The sequence below is a fragment of the Hoplias malabaricus genome, chromosome 4, assembly GCF_029633855.1.
Source record: "Hoplias malabaricus isolate fHopMal1 chromosome 4, fHopMal1.hap1, whole genome shotgun sequence".
NCBI classification, from domain to species: Eukaryota; Metazoa; Chordata; class Actinopteri; order Characiformes; family Erythrinidae; genus Hoplias; species Hoplias malabaricus.
In genome coordinates, this window is record NC_089803.1 from 64,443,023 (window position 1) to 64,459,176 (window position 16,154).

Below are 16,154 nucleotides of genomic sequence, written 5' to 3' on the forward strand. Positions count from 1 at the left end.
AATGAGATCTTAATGGGATGTTTTTTGTCCAGACCTGTGTGGATGTGACAAATCAAGAGCAGTACTTTGGTGTAGAAGCTGCTTATTTAAGAACCCACATCATGCACTACACTGGGCTTAGGGCTCCCCTTTTGGACAGAGCCTCATAAAAATATCAATGTGCACTGAACAGACAGAATTTCCTAAAGTGTATAAATTATGTTAATAAGGCCTCACCTTCTGCATAAATATATTTCACCCAGGATTACTGCAGCCGCTCCAGCAACTGCACCAATCAGAACACAGATAATCGGCAGATGACCTACACAGATCATAAATGGACAAACAAGCTGTATTTGAGAGACAAACGTAGAATGGACCAGTAAATAGGGTTTAGCCGTGTGCTCAGCTGAATAACGTTGTTTGGCTAAAGCAGTATAGCTGGGTTATTGCTAGGTGGTTCCTATGGTTTCCAGGTTATTGCTAGGTGTCTGAGGAGGTTTAAAGGGTGTTGCAAGGTGATTGTTGTAGCTTTCTCAAGTGGTGTTTTGTCCAAAATGGCTCCCAATTTACGTTTTTGGTCACTACTGGTCTTTTTCAGTGATGTGTGATTTTGGCCAGTGATGTCACCACTGCACCATTACACAGTGAAAACAATGAAGAACATTTTTTTTATTCTTGCTCAGCAGTGACACCACTTTAACTGCAGAAGATGAGCAAAGTGAGACAATTCCACACAAGAGACACTCAGCAAGTACCAAAATACCAGGGATACATTTTCCACTTATCACTGAAGTTCATTTGTTTACATTTCATGCGAAGGACTGTCACAGCCAACATAAGAGTGATCCTCTCATTAAAGACTTCTCTCATTAAAGCAGGGGTGTCCAAACTTACCTGCAAAGGGCCAGTGTTGCTGCAGGTTTCATTGCAGCAAATGATCAATTGTTTAAAGACTGAGACTGACTGATTAAACGAGTGGAATCAGGTGTGCTCTCCTTGTAGTGAAAACCTGCATTCACAGTGGCCCTTTGCAGATAGGTTTGGACACCACTGTATTTAAGCTAAATCATATGAATACGTTACATGTTTAGGTCGTGGTGATGACGACGGTGAAGCCATATTATATTGTTTATTATCAGAGCTTAACAAAGCTACAGTTCAACCTAAAAATATATATTATAAACATTAATGTGTCGTGTTAATGAACCAGCTCAATGTTTGGCAGAATAATAAAGTAAACCTCAAAATATTCCAGATTTTTATGGTATTACTTTGTGTATTACATCTGCCCTGAGCCCCGGTGTCCCTATTCTTTTATTTTCCTCAACAAGTGTTTACACATGGCCCCTCCCATAAGTCCACAGACACTTTCACCTGGGGTTATTGAAGGGAATAACCCATGTTCCATTGCGAGCCTGTGACATTCCTCACAGAAACCACTAAGAAGCCTCGGAAAACAGTGAGGCATTAACCCTTTAAGTGCAACTAGAATCTCTGTTTTCAGACCTGTGTGTTCTTAATGCTTTAAAAATGCTGAAGTTAAAGGAAAAACCCTGTTTATCTGTAGCAACATAAACATAAATGTCAGGCAGTTCAGTTAATATAAATAGGATAATTCAACATTACTAAATGCAAGATCCTTTATATTTTTAAAAAAAAAGTAATATTTATAGAAACAGGATGTTGGTAACCGGACATTTATGCACCAATATTTACATTTCAATATACATTTCTGATCGATCAGTGGTGCTAATGGAGTGTAATGGAGGTCACAGACTCATTTAAAAAAACATACTGAGCAACTCGATCTCTTTGTCGTAACCGATTATCCAGGGTTCAGAGTGACGGAGGCTCCAGAGCGTAACAGGAATCACTGGGTGCAAGGCAGGAACGCATTCTGGATGGAGCACCAGTCCAACACAGGGCAATACACTCAAACACGCACACACATACACACGCACACGCGCACACACCTCACAGACGTAGACCCAAAGCAATCCTCAAATTCACAACCTCAGGTCTCTGGAGCTGCCCTCATCATTTGACTTAAGTTCAAATTTAAATCACTAAAAATAAATATATAGACATATGCTTTAGCAGCATTCTTATAGAAGCTGTGAGATAAGATTTCTGACCACAGCACAAAAAGGAAACAAAAATTCTAACAATTACTCCTCTTCCTTTTTGTGGTTATGAAGTGAGAATATTTTGAAAGCATGCAGCAGTTAAATGTCAGGAAAAAAGAAAAAAAAGATTATTTTAAAGCACAAACTTAAATATAATGTTTAACGCCCTGTTAAAACAGTTCTGTGTAAAATGGACTGATAGCGGATTTTTCCAAATACAGAAAATTCCATTTTAAAAGCAAAATATTAAGTATTCCCCTCTTATAAAATTATACCATGAGCTTTTAAATAGGTTCAAACACCCCTTGGATCAGTGGCCGATGAATGAATCCAGTGAGAGTTGGTTGGTGCAACATGGAAATAAATGGGACACGGGCTGTGTTCACAATAAGAAAACAATGCTTAACATTACTTTAAATGTGGTTTTAAAAGTTCCCATTAGAAAGGGTGTTTTGCAATGTCACTGGCTACATTTCTACCCTATAAAAGCACGACTGAATATCTCTACATCCTGTTTACAAACCCAACCTTTCTTCTGGTTATATTTTTAAAATGATAGGAGGCTGGTTTGGTGATGGCTTTGATACGGCTAATAAAGGAGAGTCTATTAGGAACACCTGTGCCTCTACCTGCTAACAAGTAATGGAAACTAATATCCTGCCAACAGGCACTGAATGTAAAGCAGATATAGGTTTAATACAGAATCTGTGACACATCCAGGCCACTGCGTATCAGTAGAAGAGCTGTTTCAGGACAAAGATTAATCACTGCAGAAAATGACTGAATGCTGCTTTAAGTAAAGCAGTGTTTTCTGACCTGAATTACTGCAGCGTCCCACGGAGTTAAAGAGCAGAGTGGAGGAGCCGAGCTGATTGGTGCTGACACACTGCAGATGGGGTGAGGACATTGACAGATGTGATCGATGCATGGAGAGGATGCTCCTCAATCCAGACACACCTACAGACTCCTCCTTAATGGACAGACTGCCTGACTGAGAGACAGGTTGTTCATTTAGACGCCACTCCAGTTTAGGAACAGGACTCCCTCGAACCTCACACAAGCAAATCATCATCACTGCGTCATTATCACTGCTTTTACAGTGGGACGAGGTCAAGAACTGGGGAGAAGCTGAGAGAGAGAGAGAGAGAGGTGAGTTTTCAGGTAAAAAGTAAACACAAATGGTGACAAATGATAATTGATTCCAGTTTGTTCTGAACTTTTAAAATCCACTAAAGCAATATTTCCCAATAAAGGAGTGACTGTTGTGAGAATGTAAACACAATCTCTCTCATTCTCATGATAAATATCTGCGGTGTTTACTGAAAGTATTAATGAAACCTCACATCTTTGAGAACCATGTAAATTAAAGCCTGATTTTTTTTAAAAAGCAGAGTAAAATCAGCACAAAATACACTCTAAGGTCAGTATATAAAAAGAAAATCTGCTGCACTTCCAATAGCTGCGCTGCTCATTTGTATATTGCCCTGTCAATGACTGATAACAAAACACCTATAAACAGAATACACAGAAAAAAAAAGATATATATATATATGGTTGTAGAGAGCTCAGTACATTGAGGCCATCTGCATGAGTTCTAAATAGTTCTGTTTTACAGAGCTCTCACTAAAGCTAGTTCAGAGAGGAAGGGGATTTCTAATTTAACTCTTACTTCCTTTAAGTGTTTTCAGGTCGTTCAATGTCTGAAGCTTCATGACCAACAAAATCTACTATTAGAAACACTGCATGTGACTGAACTACAGCACATTCAGCCACAAAGAGCAAAGTCTCAGTTTTCCCACAGTTTCCTAATGACCTGAAGCTCCTCTGAAACCTTCTTGATTTGCTTCATTAACCGTTGAGAATTAAAAATATAAAAAGGTGACAGACATCTCGGAAACTAGAGGCTCACTGAGGTCACATGACTGTGTGCTAACATTCTATCTTCACATTTAATAAAAATATTTATGAGGTTTTTGAGGTAGAATAAGACAAAATACGTCAGATTAATTTCTTAATGATTAATTGCAATGTTCTTTTCAGAGACATAATTTGCAGTTGACTACAAATTGACTACTTACAACAGAAAGAAAACATATTTTAAGGAACATTGTGTGAAATAAAAAAATGACCTTCTGTTTCTTATGATGTTAGATCTCTCCATTTAGCTCTCACTGAAAAACTTCATCATGAAAAACTGTTGTAAGTTGTCAGTTATTCTCCTCTGTCTAATTTAACCACAGTTGTATTTGTAGAGAGATAGTTGAGCACTGACCCCTTAATAATAACAATGAGTTGTGAGATCCACATTGATTCTGAGCTCAAGAGTCGTATAAACCACTGTGTGCATCAACTGTGCTGGTCCCATAGTCCAACCCTCTGTTTCTGTCCTTATCCTGGTCCTAATCCTTATCGTCTGTCCTTGTCCCAGTCTCTGTCCCTAGTCTTCTCATTGAATGTATATTGTCACTCAGCACTGACACACCTTTCTCCTGCGTTTGTATTTTCTACAAAGTGGTGGGACAGATATTCACCCAATACATAATTCTACATCACCTCTGATTTCCTAATTAATGAAACTTACTAATGAAATTGTACTCACACTGAACCTCCAGCTGCACAGATGAGTTCTGAGATCCATGTTGGTTCTGAGCTCTACAGTAGTATAAACCACTGTGTGTATCATCAGTCGCAGTGATGTTGAAAGTGGGTTCGATCTCTATCTGCTCCCCAGTCTCTCTGAACCAGGTGTAGTTCACTGCTGGGTTTCCATCACTGCTGCAGCTCAGAGAAACAGAACTGCCCCACATCACTGGACCAGAGGGGGATACTGATACAGATGTGTTCTTAGGGGCATCTAAAAAGGACAAGGAATTATGGTATGAATCAGAGCTGGGAATAAGTCATTAAGCTCCAGGTGATGAGTAGGTCTCAATCCTGTCCCATGTCTGTGTCCAGGTCAAACCTCATGTAAAGACAGACAATTCTCAGTTAAAGTCAAGAGTCAGTTTAGTCAAACTGTGATCTCGTTACTCACTGTTCCATAATAAACTACACATCATCTATAATGATCTAAACAGTGCTATAGAACTATGGAAATGTCTGATATACAGTTCTTTATTGTAAGTTCTCAATTATTCTCTTCTGTCTCATATAATCACAGAGGTAAGACGTGTTTGTGTAGAAGAACTTGAGCACTGTAGAGCTGTACTCTAAATGAACCTCTAGTAATAACAATGAGTCGTGAGATCCACATTGATTCTGAGCTCTACAGTCGTATAAACCCCTGTGTACATCAACTGTGCTGGTCCCATAGTCCAACCCTCTGTTTCTGTCCTTATTTTGGTCATAATCCTTATCCTTTGTCTTTGTCCCAATCACTGTGTCTATACTCTTCTCATTGAATGCATATGTCACTCAGCACACACACGTATACTGGTTTGTCTCCTGCATTTGTTTATGGCCAATTCTCAGGGTCTAATCAAGTCTTAAACAAGTCAGTACAGTGAGGTAACTCTGTGACTTCATACATAACTGGACAAAGACACAGTACAGATATGATCATGGAGGATGACCAAGACCTGAACAATTACCTGTTGTTAATATTTTTAGCACAACACAAATATAATTAACGCCAACTTAAAAAAAGGCCAACTTCTTTGATAATTAGGTCCAATCAGTTTACTCAGGCAGAACTAACTCTTGTATAATCTCTACAGTAGTATAAACTATTGTGTATCAGAAACTGAACTGCCCAACATCACTGAACCAGACTGAGGTGCTGATACAGATGTGTTACAAGGTGCATCAAATGAAGCAAACAGAATTCTGGCCTTAAACAGAGGTGTAAACATTCTATAAAGTTGCAGGGAGTAAGTCCAATGTCTTGACATTTGAGTCCCTGGTTGTTTCTCAATCAAAGACAGACAAGTCTCTGTTACATTCATGAGTATGTAGAGTCCAATTGTCACAGTTGTCCCTCCTTCTCCTTGTTTCAGTCTTGTTTCTGTTTCTACTCTTGGATTTTCTCTTTCTTATGCCTTTAGTTTTCCTTGGTGTTTCTCTGTCCATGTCTCCCACATGCTTTCTGTTTCCGTTTTGTCCAGGTGCTTGTCTACTCATCGGTTCTAGCCACGCCTCCTTCCTAATGTGACTGCTCCAGGTGTTGCTCATTAGTATGAGTTTAAAGCCTGATCCTTAGTGTCTGTGTTTGTGGGTCATTCGTGATGTTTCTCTTGTCATGTTTTTGTGCTGGTTTTCCCTGAGTCTCTTGTTCTGATCACTTCGTTTATCTTTCTTAGCATTTATCATGTTTTCCTTTGTATTAGTCTTTGTCTTTGCCAGTGATGTCTCATTCTTCCCTATTTTGTATATTTGTTTTGCCTTCTGTTTCATTCCTGTCTATTGTACCTTTGCCTTTCTGTATTCTCTGTGGTATTTGTTTTATATTATTGTCTACATTCCTTTGGTTGCTTTGCTTTTTAGTATTGGTTCTAGTCTTTTGTATTATGTACTCTCTCTCTCTCTCTCTCTCTCTCTCTCTCTCTCTCTCTCTCTCTCTTTCTCTATCTTTAGTTTCTCTGTAGATGCATGGTATTACTTTTACTTTTGCCTATGTCTATATTTAGTTTTAGTTTCTCAGACAGCCGTTATGTGATTTGTTCTAGGTTTAGTTTACATCAGTTTGTTTTAGTAGTATTTCCTAGTCTTCCTCATTACCGTGCACCATAAATACTGACAACAATTATGAACTGGTTCTGGTTGAAGTCAGTTTAATCAGACTGGCATATCTGACGTGTCTATAGAGACAATAAATTGTAATTATACAGGAGGTAAGGTGTAAAATGTCCTGTGCAAATCCATTAGAGCTTCATATAGGGCCCAGTCCACTCAACTGTCTGCATTATTGTCACGCCTTCGTCCTGTCAGTCTGTTGTCCCGGCCATGTGCTTTATTTGCACATGGCTCTGTTTTGTTTATGTTCAAGTCTCCGCCTTTGTTCCGCCTCCTCGTCCGTGTCATGTGTTAACCCGTCCTCCTTGTTATCTGTCCAGGTGTGTCTCGTTTGTGTCTGTATTTAAGCCCTCTTGTTTCACGTCATGTTTGTCGTTCATTTCACTTCATTATGTATTGTTCTCCGGTCTTGTCATGTCGCGTCGTTTATCTCTCGTTTCTAGTCAAGTCATGTTTGTTTCCTAGTTTTGTCGTTTAGTGTATTTTCTGTCTCAGTGTTTTATGTCCTCGTCTTGTAGTTCCCTTTGTAGTTTGCCTGTGTTTTGTTATATCTTTGGTTATTAAATATATCCCGTGTTTTAGCGAATGCGTCCGCCTCCTTCAATCCGCCCCTCGCTCCTGACAGAATGAACGACCCTCAGGACGCAGCTAGCACGGACTATTACATCAAAGGTTGTGCCGTTCGCCGGACTCCATTCCGCACAGGCCACAAAGATCCTGTGGAGGAGGCTTTGAAAGCGGCCTCGGAATGGAGTCGCCGGCTCCAGCTCCTGCCTGGCGCTGTTCCGGATCCTATAGCGGTGGAGTCGACTCGGGAATCGAGTCGTTGCGCCAGCGGGAGTCGAAAGAGTCGGCGGAAGAACCGTGCTGGAGTTCCCCCCTCGCTGGAGGATTACCCCCTCAGGTCCGGGGAAATTTTTGGGGGGGCGTTAAGGGTAGGGGCTGTTAGCCTCACCTCCGTACCTCTGAGGCCTGAGGCTAACAGGGGCGCACCTCGAGGTGATCTAATGGGTGCGCCTGTGAAACCCCCTAAACCCTTTACAGCTCCAGCGCGAGCCCGGCGAGCAGCACAAACCCCTGTCCTCGAGAGCGCGGCACGCGCCTCTCCTGTCCTCGAGAGCGCGGCGCGCGGCTCTCCTGTCTTCGTGAGCGCGACGCGCGCCTCTCCTGCCTCCTTGGACGTCGTCGCAGGTCCCCCTGCCTCCTTGGACGTCGTCGCAGGTCCCCCTGCCTCCTTGGACGTCGTCACAGGTTCCCCTGCCTCCGTGGACGACGCCGCAGGTTCCCCTGCCTCCGTGGACGACGCCGCAGGTTCCCCTGCCTCCGTGGACGACGCCGCAGGTTCCCCTGCCTCCGTGGACGACGCCGCAGGTTCCCCTGCCTCCGTGGACGACGTCGCAGGTTCCCCTGCCTCCGTGGACGACGTCGCAGGTTCCCCTGCCTCCGTGGACGACGTCGCAGGGCTTCCTGTCCCGGTGATGGTGGCACCCGCCGCTCCTGTCTCCGTGATGGCGGCACCCGCCGCTCCTGTCCCGTTGATGGCGGCACCCGCCGCTCCAGTCCCCGTGATGGCGGCACCCGCCGCTCCAGTCCCCGTGATGGCGGCACCCGCCGCTCCAGTCCCCGTGATGGCGGCACCCACCGCTCCAGTCCCCGTGATGGCGGCACCCGCCGCTCCAGTCCCCGTGACTGTGGCTACGGCCTCTCCTGTCCCCGTGACTGTGGCTACGGCCTCCCCTGTCCATGTCCGTAGGTCGGCCCAAAGGACTTCAGGGCCGATCCCCGGAACTGTGCCTAGGCTGGTTCCTCAGACTGCCACACAGACATTAGCCAGTCCTGGGCACCCCCCTGTTATTTTGGTTCCCTTGTCTGTCCCTGTCCTGGTTCCCGTCTCTGTCCTTGTCCCTGTACCCGTGTCTGCCTTTGTGTCTGTCCCGGTCCCTGTCACGGTGTTTGTGTCTGTCCCCCTGAATGTCTTGGTCCCTGTTCCCCTACCTAGTCCAGTCCAGTTTCCTGTTAGTCCTGTCCAGGCCCCATTTCAACCCTATGTCCCGTCTCCTGTCCAGTCCTTGTTTCAACCCCCTGTCCAGTTTCAAGTCTCGTCTCCTCTCCAGTCACCGTTTCAATCATCGGTCCTGTCTCCAGTCCCGTCTCCTGTCAAGTCCCCTGTTAGTCCTGTTCAGTCCTCGTTTCAACCCTCAGTCTCATCACATGTCCAGTCCCCTGTTAGTCCTGTCCAGCCTCCCTTTCAACCCTCTGTTCAGTCCCAAGTCCCGTCTCCTGTTCAGTCCCCGTTCCAACCCTCTGTCCTGTCTCATGTCCAGTCCCCAGTTGGTCATGTCCAGTCTCCGTATCAGTCTAGTGTAATGTCACCTGTCATGTCTAATGTTCCTATCCTGTCCAGTGTCTTGTCACCAGTCTCTGCTCCCGTTCAGTCTCAGCACTCAGTCCTGTCATCAGTCCCGTCTCCATTCCAGTCCCCTGTCCTGTCACCTGTCCATGTCCAGTCTTCTGTCCCCAAACGTGTCCAGTCTCCGTATCCGTCCCACGTTCAGTCCCCTGTCTTGTCTCCAGTCCAGTCTCCCGTCATTTCCCATGTGTCCACTCCTGTCCTGTCCAGTCCGTTCTCGTCTCTTGTGGCTCCCCTTTGTCAGTCTCCTGTCATGTCCCATGTCCCGTCTCGTATATTCGGTCCTGTCGTGTCCCCAGCTCCTGTGTCGGTTCCCGTCCTGTCCTGAGTCCTGTCACCTGTTGGTTTGTTGTCCTGTCATGTTTTTCGTGCCCTCTCCTGCGCCAGCTCCTGGGGGGTTTAGGAGTACGCGCCCGGGAGTTGCGCGTTCTTGGGGGGGGCATCTGTCACGCCTTCGTCCTGTCAGTCTGTTGTCCCGGCCATGTGCTTTATTTGCACATGGCTCTGTTTTGTTTATGTTCAAGTCTCCGCCTTTGTTCCGCCTCCTCGTCCGTGTCATGTGTTAACCCGTCCTCCTTGTTATCTGTCCAGGTGTGTCTCGTTTGTGTCTGTATTTAAGCCCTCTTGTTTCACGTCATGTTTGTCGTTCATTTCACTTCATTATGTATTGTTCTCCGGTCTTGTCATGTCGCGTCGTTTATCTCTCGTTTCTAGTCAAGTCATGTTTGTTTCCTAGTTTTGTCGTTTAGTGTATTTTCTGTCTCAGTATTTTATGTCCTCGTCTTGTAGTTCCCTTTGTAGTTTGCCTGTGTTTTGTTATATCTTTGGTTATTAAATATATCCCGTGTTTTAGCGAATGCGTCCGCCTCCTTCAATCCGCCCCTCGCTCCTGACAATTATCAACAACTGTAAACAAAGCCTTAATCTAGTCCTGAATCCATATGGGAAATCTAGTCAAGTTTTGAGTCCTACTCCTCAAGTCAGAATTAAGTCACTACACACAGCAAACTCTCTGACTTCATAATTAACACATTAATGGACAAAGACACTGTAGAAATAAGAACAAGACCTGGGCTGTTAATGACAATAAATGTTCTGAGTATAATACACACAGATGAATACATTTACAGATTACAGTATTTCACCACTGAACACTACTCACACTGAACGTCCAGCTGCACAGATGAGTTCTGAGATCCATGTTGGTTTTGAGCTCTACAGTAGTATAAACCACTGTGTGTATCATTAGTCTCAGTGATGCTGAATGTGGGTCCAGTCTCTATCTGCTCCTCATTCTCTCTGAACCAGGTGTAGTTCACTGCTGGGTTTCCATCACTGCTGCAGCTCAGAGAAACAGAACTGCCCCACATCACTGGACCAGAGGGAGACACTGATACAGATGTGTTCCCAGGAGGATCTGAAAGAAAAATATAATAATAGTATGAGTCAGAGGTGGGAATAAATAATTACCTTACAATTAACAATTAAATCTCATCTGAAGTCTGTCAGTCCCTGATTCAGTACACACCAGTCTCAGGTTGAGTCCAGAGCTCTACCAACAAAATCCCACTAAACTGATCACATTTAGGACACCACACAACTTTCAGCTCATAATCACATTGTACAGTAATTATATTCATTCAGAAACCAGACTTACACAAAACATATAATTTATTAGAGTTCTCTGTTTTTATTTCTTTGTTTTTCAGCTGGTAGGTGGCGGTGCAGGTGATACTGAGTCGGTGATGAAGACGAGTAACTGTGAAGTCCAGGTGAGAGGAGACGAAGCTGGAGTTTTGGTTCTGTTCCTGGGAGCTGTTATTCTGCAGGGGGCTCCATGTTAAAGTTGGGGGCTGAGAGGTACAGAGTGAAAAAGCTGAACAGAATAAACTCACAGAACTTCCCTCCAATACTTTCTTCCTCTGATTCTGCTTCTTCATCTGCTCTCCATACAGAGTCAGTGTGGGTTTGGGGGGTGAAGCTAAGACACAACAGAGATTTACAATAAATAAACAATTATATTTTATTAGGGAATTTTAATGATAATTAACCAGGAATGGACTAAAGCTCCTTCACACACTTCTACCCAAGTAATTAAACAGAAAATACTTCTGGGGAAGAAAGAAAGATTTGAAATCTTGATAAAGCTGAACAAGCAAATGGCCCTCACAAGACCCAGCAAAATACCCAGAGCTGTCCCCCACTAGACCCAGTACCATACCCAGGACATTACCACAATAGACTCAGTACAGTAGTCAGGAAATGATCACAGGAGCCCTGGTTCAACACCCAGAAAATTATAACAAAACCCAGTACAATACCAGCATTTTACCCTCAAGAGGTTTAAGAGTCACGTGTGAACAACATTTCCAAGCATTTCCAAGAACAGTAGCAGCGTAAAGGGCTTCAGAGTGTGACATTTCACAAGTGCCACAGATATAAATTATATTAACTGTCACTAGTCTAGTGTTTATAGTTTGAAAAAGAATACAGTCACACTGCACTAACCTGTGACTTTTATTGAAAGTGTTGGCTTTCTAAAAGTGTATTTCACTCTTCCTTCGATTCTGAAGTAATACGTCCCAGTGTCACTCTCACTGACGTTGTTGAAGATGGTGGTGCAGTCGTTCATACTGGTATCTCCTATTAACTCCCCTTGAAGTTTATTGACTGGTCCACTGGAATCAAAGACTACATCATCTGTCCATGTCCCGGTGCCATCTTTAAACCATACAACATTAGGACTTCCCTTAAGTTTATCTTCAAAATCACTGCTGACTGTAAAAGAGCAGGGTATGAGAACACAGTGTCCACTCACACCTTCTACACTCTGTGGAAGAGTGACACTGAAACCCTCCAAGGACAAAGCCACTGAAAACACAAAGAAAGTGTCACATTAAACTTTACTGCACACACACACTACTACACTACACATGACACAAGGCTAAACTCACACTCAGAACATCATTTCTATAAATAAAACAGAGCTCCCTGAACACACACTATAGATGTTCTAATGAAATAAAATGACACATTTTGTATGAAATGTTGTAATAATTGGGAAAGACATAGTTTATCAGATTAGGAAAAAGACTCTAAATCCAGATCTGATCCTGTAATGAGAACAGAAGAACAGTTTTAGAGATAACTGCAGAAAAGACTGCACTTCTCTAAACTCCACCCCTGAATTCCCAGGAAACTGCAAATTCCTCTGTCCATGCGTTATTAATATCCTTAGTACAGTCAATAACACATTTATAACAAGCTAGTTATACATTATTATAACCTCACAGAACTATTTCTGTTCAGGAAGAAGTGTAGAACATGACGTTAACTCCAAATACAGCTGTAAAGCTCCTGAAATGGAAGTATGAGCCAGGTGCAGTGAGTGGGGTCCTGAGACTGAGATAAAGAACAATAACTGAGTTACGACAGCAGAGTGTAAACTCACAAATACATAATGGACATACCTCCAAACAAAAAACAAACGAAAACAAGTTTCTGGTCTAACTTCATCTTTCTGAAGAGGAAAAGTCACCTGAAGAAGAGAGATGTGTAAATTAGTTCAGTAAATAAACTTCGTCTCTGCAGTGGATTTCACTCTCGGAGGAGAACACTAACTGCTCAGATCTTTTACATCAGTTACAGACTCTGAACTGACTTTATTCTCAGTGATGGGGAGAGGGAGGGCTGTCCTACCGACCCAGAGACAGAGAGAGGACACTTATTAACTGTTATTACATTTAGACAAATAAATTAAACCTCAAATCAAATGTGTCCAACAGCAAAAGAGCTAAGGGACATTTCTATTGGATAGTCCTCATCTCTGGACTAAAGTTATCTGTGGAACTCATTAATCCTGCTGTGAACCATTCTACGAGAGAGAGAGAGAGAGAGAGAGAGAGAGAGAGAGAGAGAGAGAGAGAGAGAGAGAGAGTGCGAAGGAACAGAAAAGAACAAAGAATGAAAATGAAACAAATAAAAAATCAGGATCTAATGTGAAGGAGAATAACACAGACCCCTTCCCTCACTGATAAACTGCTATAAAACACTCAAGAAAGTTAAACTCCCTCAATGTTTTACTGAAGCTCTCGTCTTTGAGGAAATGTAACTATTCACTGCACTCCTCGTTATTTTACAGTTTCACAGATGATGTTCCTTTAGTGGAATGTGAAAAATCAAACATCAGAAATGTAAAGAGAAAAAGAACACTGTGCTTCTTACCTCAGAGAAAATTGAAACCCACTCAGAGAATTACAAACATGAATCATTTCAAAAATAAAATGATATATTCCAGCATTTAAAGCAGCGTCAGTGACCAGCAGCTGATTCAGTCTGAGTTTTCAGAGCAGAGAAACACTACAGCGTCCAGTGCAGAGAGAACACAGGAGCAGAGCTGAGAGAAACCGCCCAAACAGAAATGACCATCAGCTGCAGAGGGAGGACGAGGAGTGTGTGTGGTTCTTACCTCACAGAGAGGAGGAGAAATCTCCCAAACAGAGAAGAGGCTCTTTAACACTGTTCACATACTGTGCAACTGCTGTAACTGCTGTAAGCACACACACACACACACACACACACACAAGCTTCATCTGAGGCGCACCAAGAAGCTATATTCTGTCAGCAGCTCACACACAAGCCCAGACAAAGTCCATTTATTCTCAGGAGCCAAAACATTATAAACCACCTTGCACACATAACCTAAAACATTAAGAACACTTTATCAAACCTGCAACAAGTGCAAGATTTATGAGTTTATATTAGTCCAAATATTATTGGAGCAAAATGAATATAATTTGGAGAAATCTTTGATCCAGAAAATATACATATGTTTGGTTTGAAAAGCTCTAATGAGGTGGTCTCAAATAATCTGAACACATTCATTACATTGATAACAAAACTAACATTTTTCATTCAAAACAGTAGAAACAAACTTAGAAATAATCATCTTGTGCAGAGGAACGGAGATCCAAATGGAGCACACACTTCATAAGAATGTTCCAGGAGCAGTTTTATTTGCAAATTAGATATGTGTGGTATGGCTGAGTGCCTAATAGTTCGGTATAGGAAAAACATGGACTCTTGCAGCTTTTAAAGACAAGTAGTGGTCTTATAGGGATACACCCACTATAGAGTGGGTGGAACCCAGGTAGGGAGCATGTGATCCCTAGGGGAAAATAAAAGAGAGCGCAACTAGTTTAGTTCACTTCCACTTTGTTTAAACGACGGGACGGCGGGAGTTGTCTGGTGCGTTGCGGCCGCTACTAGGAGAACTTGGTCTGTGTACGTGTGCTGGTGCCTGGAGCCAATCGCTTGAGAACTAGAGAAGCGCAGGTAGCTGAATCAACGGTCAGAGGGCATTCGTGTTGCTTGACTGCCGCCTACTGATACATTTTGTGTTTACAGAACAGTGGGGCTGCAGCCAGAAGTGCTGCGGGCCACTGTTTTTTCTCTCCCCTGTGTATTGTGTTTTTTTTATATGTGGACATTGTTTTAGCTGAGCCACTTGTTACCATTTTATACATTAAAAGGTTTTATTAATACTGTTTTGGGGTTTAGGCCTTAATGCTGCTAGCTGTAATGTTTTGTGATAGCATATCATAGGCCGTTTTTATGTAGTTGCACCCAGGAAGGTGCTTCTTGTTGTTTTTAGTTTTCTTTCTTTGTTTTGTGGTCAAGGGGTGGGTCGCCCCAGGTGCTCTGGTTGTGCTCTTTTTGGAGATGGTTTACTGTGGTGCTGTCATCTTGCTTTTGGTGACCGTGGTTTGATATTGGTTTTGTGTGGTAGTGTTATTGACTGCATGACTAGTGTGCAATTCAAAGGGCTCTGTGGGTTGGGCACTTCCTTGGCCACATCTTATTGGTCTGTGATATGTTACTTGTTGTCTATATGTATATCAGCTTAAACCCCATACAGCTTTTTAAGAGTATCTACAGTATTTAGTGTATGTTTTAATTAACTGAAATAAAATTTGTATTGAGACTTGGCATCCTGAGTGATACACGTGTGTTATTGTCTGGCCCTCACACTCATTCGGTTGAGTGGCCTAGCAAAGGGGTCCCATTTCCCATAATATAGGGGTGGCGTAGTCGATTTAGTGAATACCGTGGTTGTGCACAGTGTTAGCCTTGGGCATCTGGGGTGTGGTCCACCACCCACCATAACGTAATACACCCGAGAAGAGCCAACCCTGGCACATTTGGCATGGTCAGCAGGATTAACAATTAGTTGTGCCGTATGTCAATTTCACCGTGTATCTAATTGGATGTAAGTGATGTGTGAGTTTTATTACAGTGGCTCAGTGTGTATGGTATAGGGGTGGAGAGAAGACAGTGGTCAGCAGTGGGATACTGCTGCTGAAATCATCACCCGGACCATTGCAATGTTCCGCAGGAAACAGTGATTCTGCTGGACAGGATTGGAACCCGTATAATTATTGCTCTTTTGATTTGTGGATAGTGTTTTACATTATACATTTTTTTTCTTTTGTTTTCTCTTCCTTAATTATTAAAATGGCTGATGATGTGGCAGAGCAGTTGAGGGCTCTTACTGATTTGGTGCAGCAGCTTCATGTAGAAAATACTAGGCTTAGAGAGGAGATGACACAGAGGACAGTGGCAGCTGCAGTTGCTACTCCAGTAGGAGAAAATTCATCTGCACAGCCTCCCATTCAAGGTGATGCTCCGGAGGATTCAGTCACTGCTAGTGGCGTAATTGAGAGATTGATATATGTGCCGAGAGAAAGGAAATGTCCTAGGTTTTCAGGAGAGGTGTCTAGTAATTCTCTTGCCATTGAAGATTGGATAGAAGAGGTGCGCAGGTTTTTGGCATTACGTCCTGGTTCTCGCTCAGAACATGCCTTGACTGTATTTGACCTATTAGATGGTGAAGCTCGTACAGAGGT

The 16,154-nt window shown here is 43.0% G+C and overlaps 1 protein-coding gene across 1 annotated transcript in view; it reads right to left on the bottom strand.

Moving 5' to 3' along the window:
- Positions 1-11,219, bottom strand: part of LOC136695073 (B-cell receptor CD22-like) — a 30,611-nt gene extending 19,392 nt beyond the window's left edge. The window contains exons 1-3 of the mRNA XM_066668882.1: positions 10,907-11,219; positions 10,412-10,666; positions 4,708-4,962 (exon numbers count right to left, since the gene is read on the bottom strand). Coding sequence (XP_066524979.1) covers positions 4,708-4,962; positions 10,412-10,666; positions 10,907-11,189 — 793 coding nt within the window. The 5' untranslated portion in view covers positions 11,190-11,219. The remainder of the gene's footprint in view (positions 1-4,707; positions 4,963-10,411; positions 10,667-10,906) is intronic.
- Between the last annotated feature and the right edge of the window lie 4,935 nt (positions 11,220-16,154).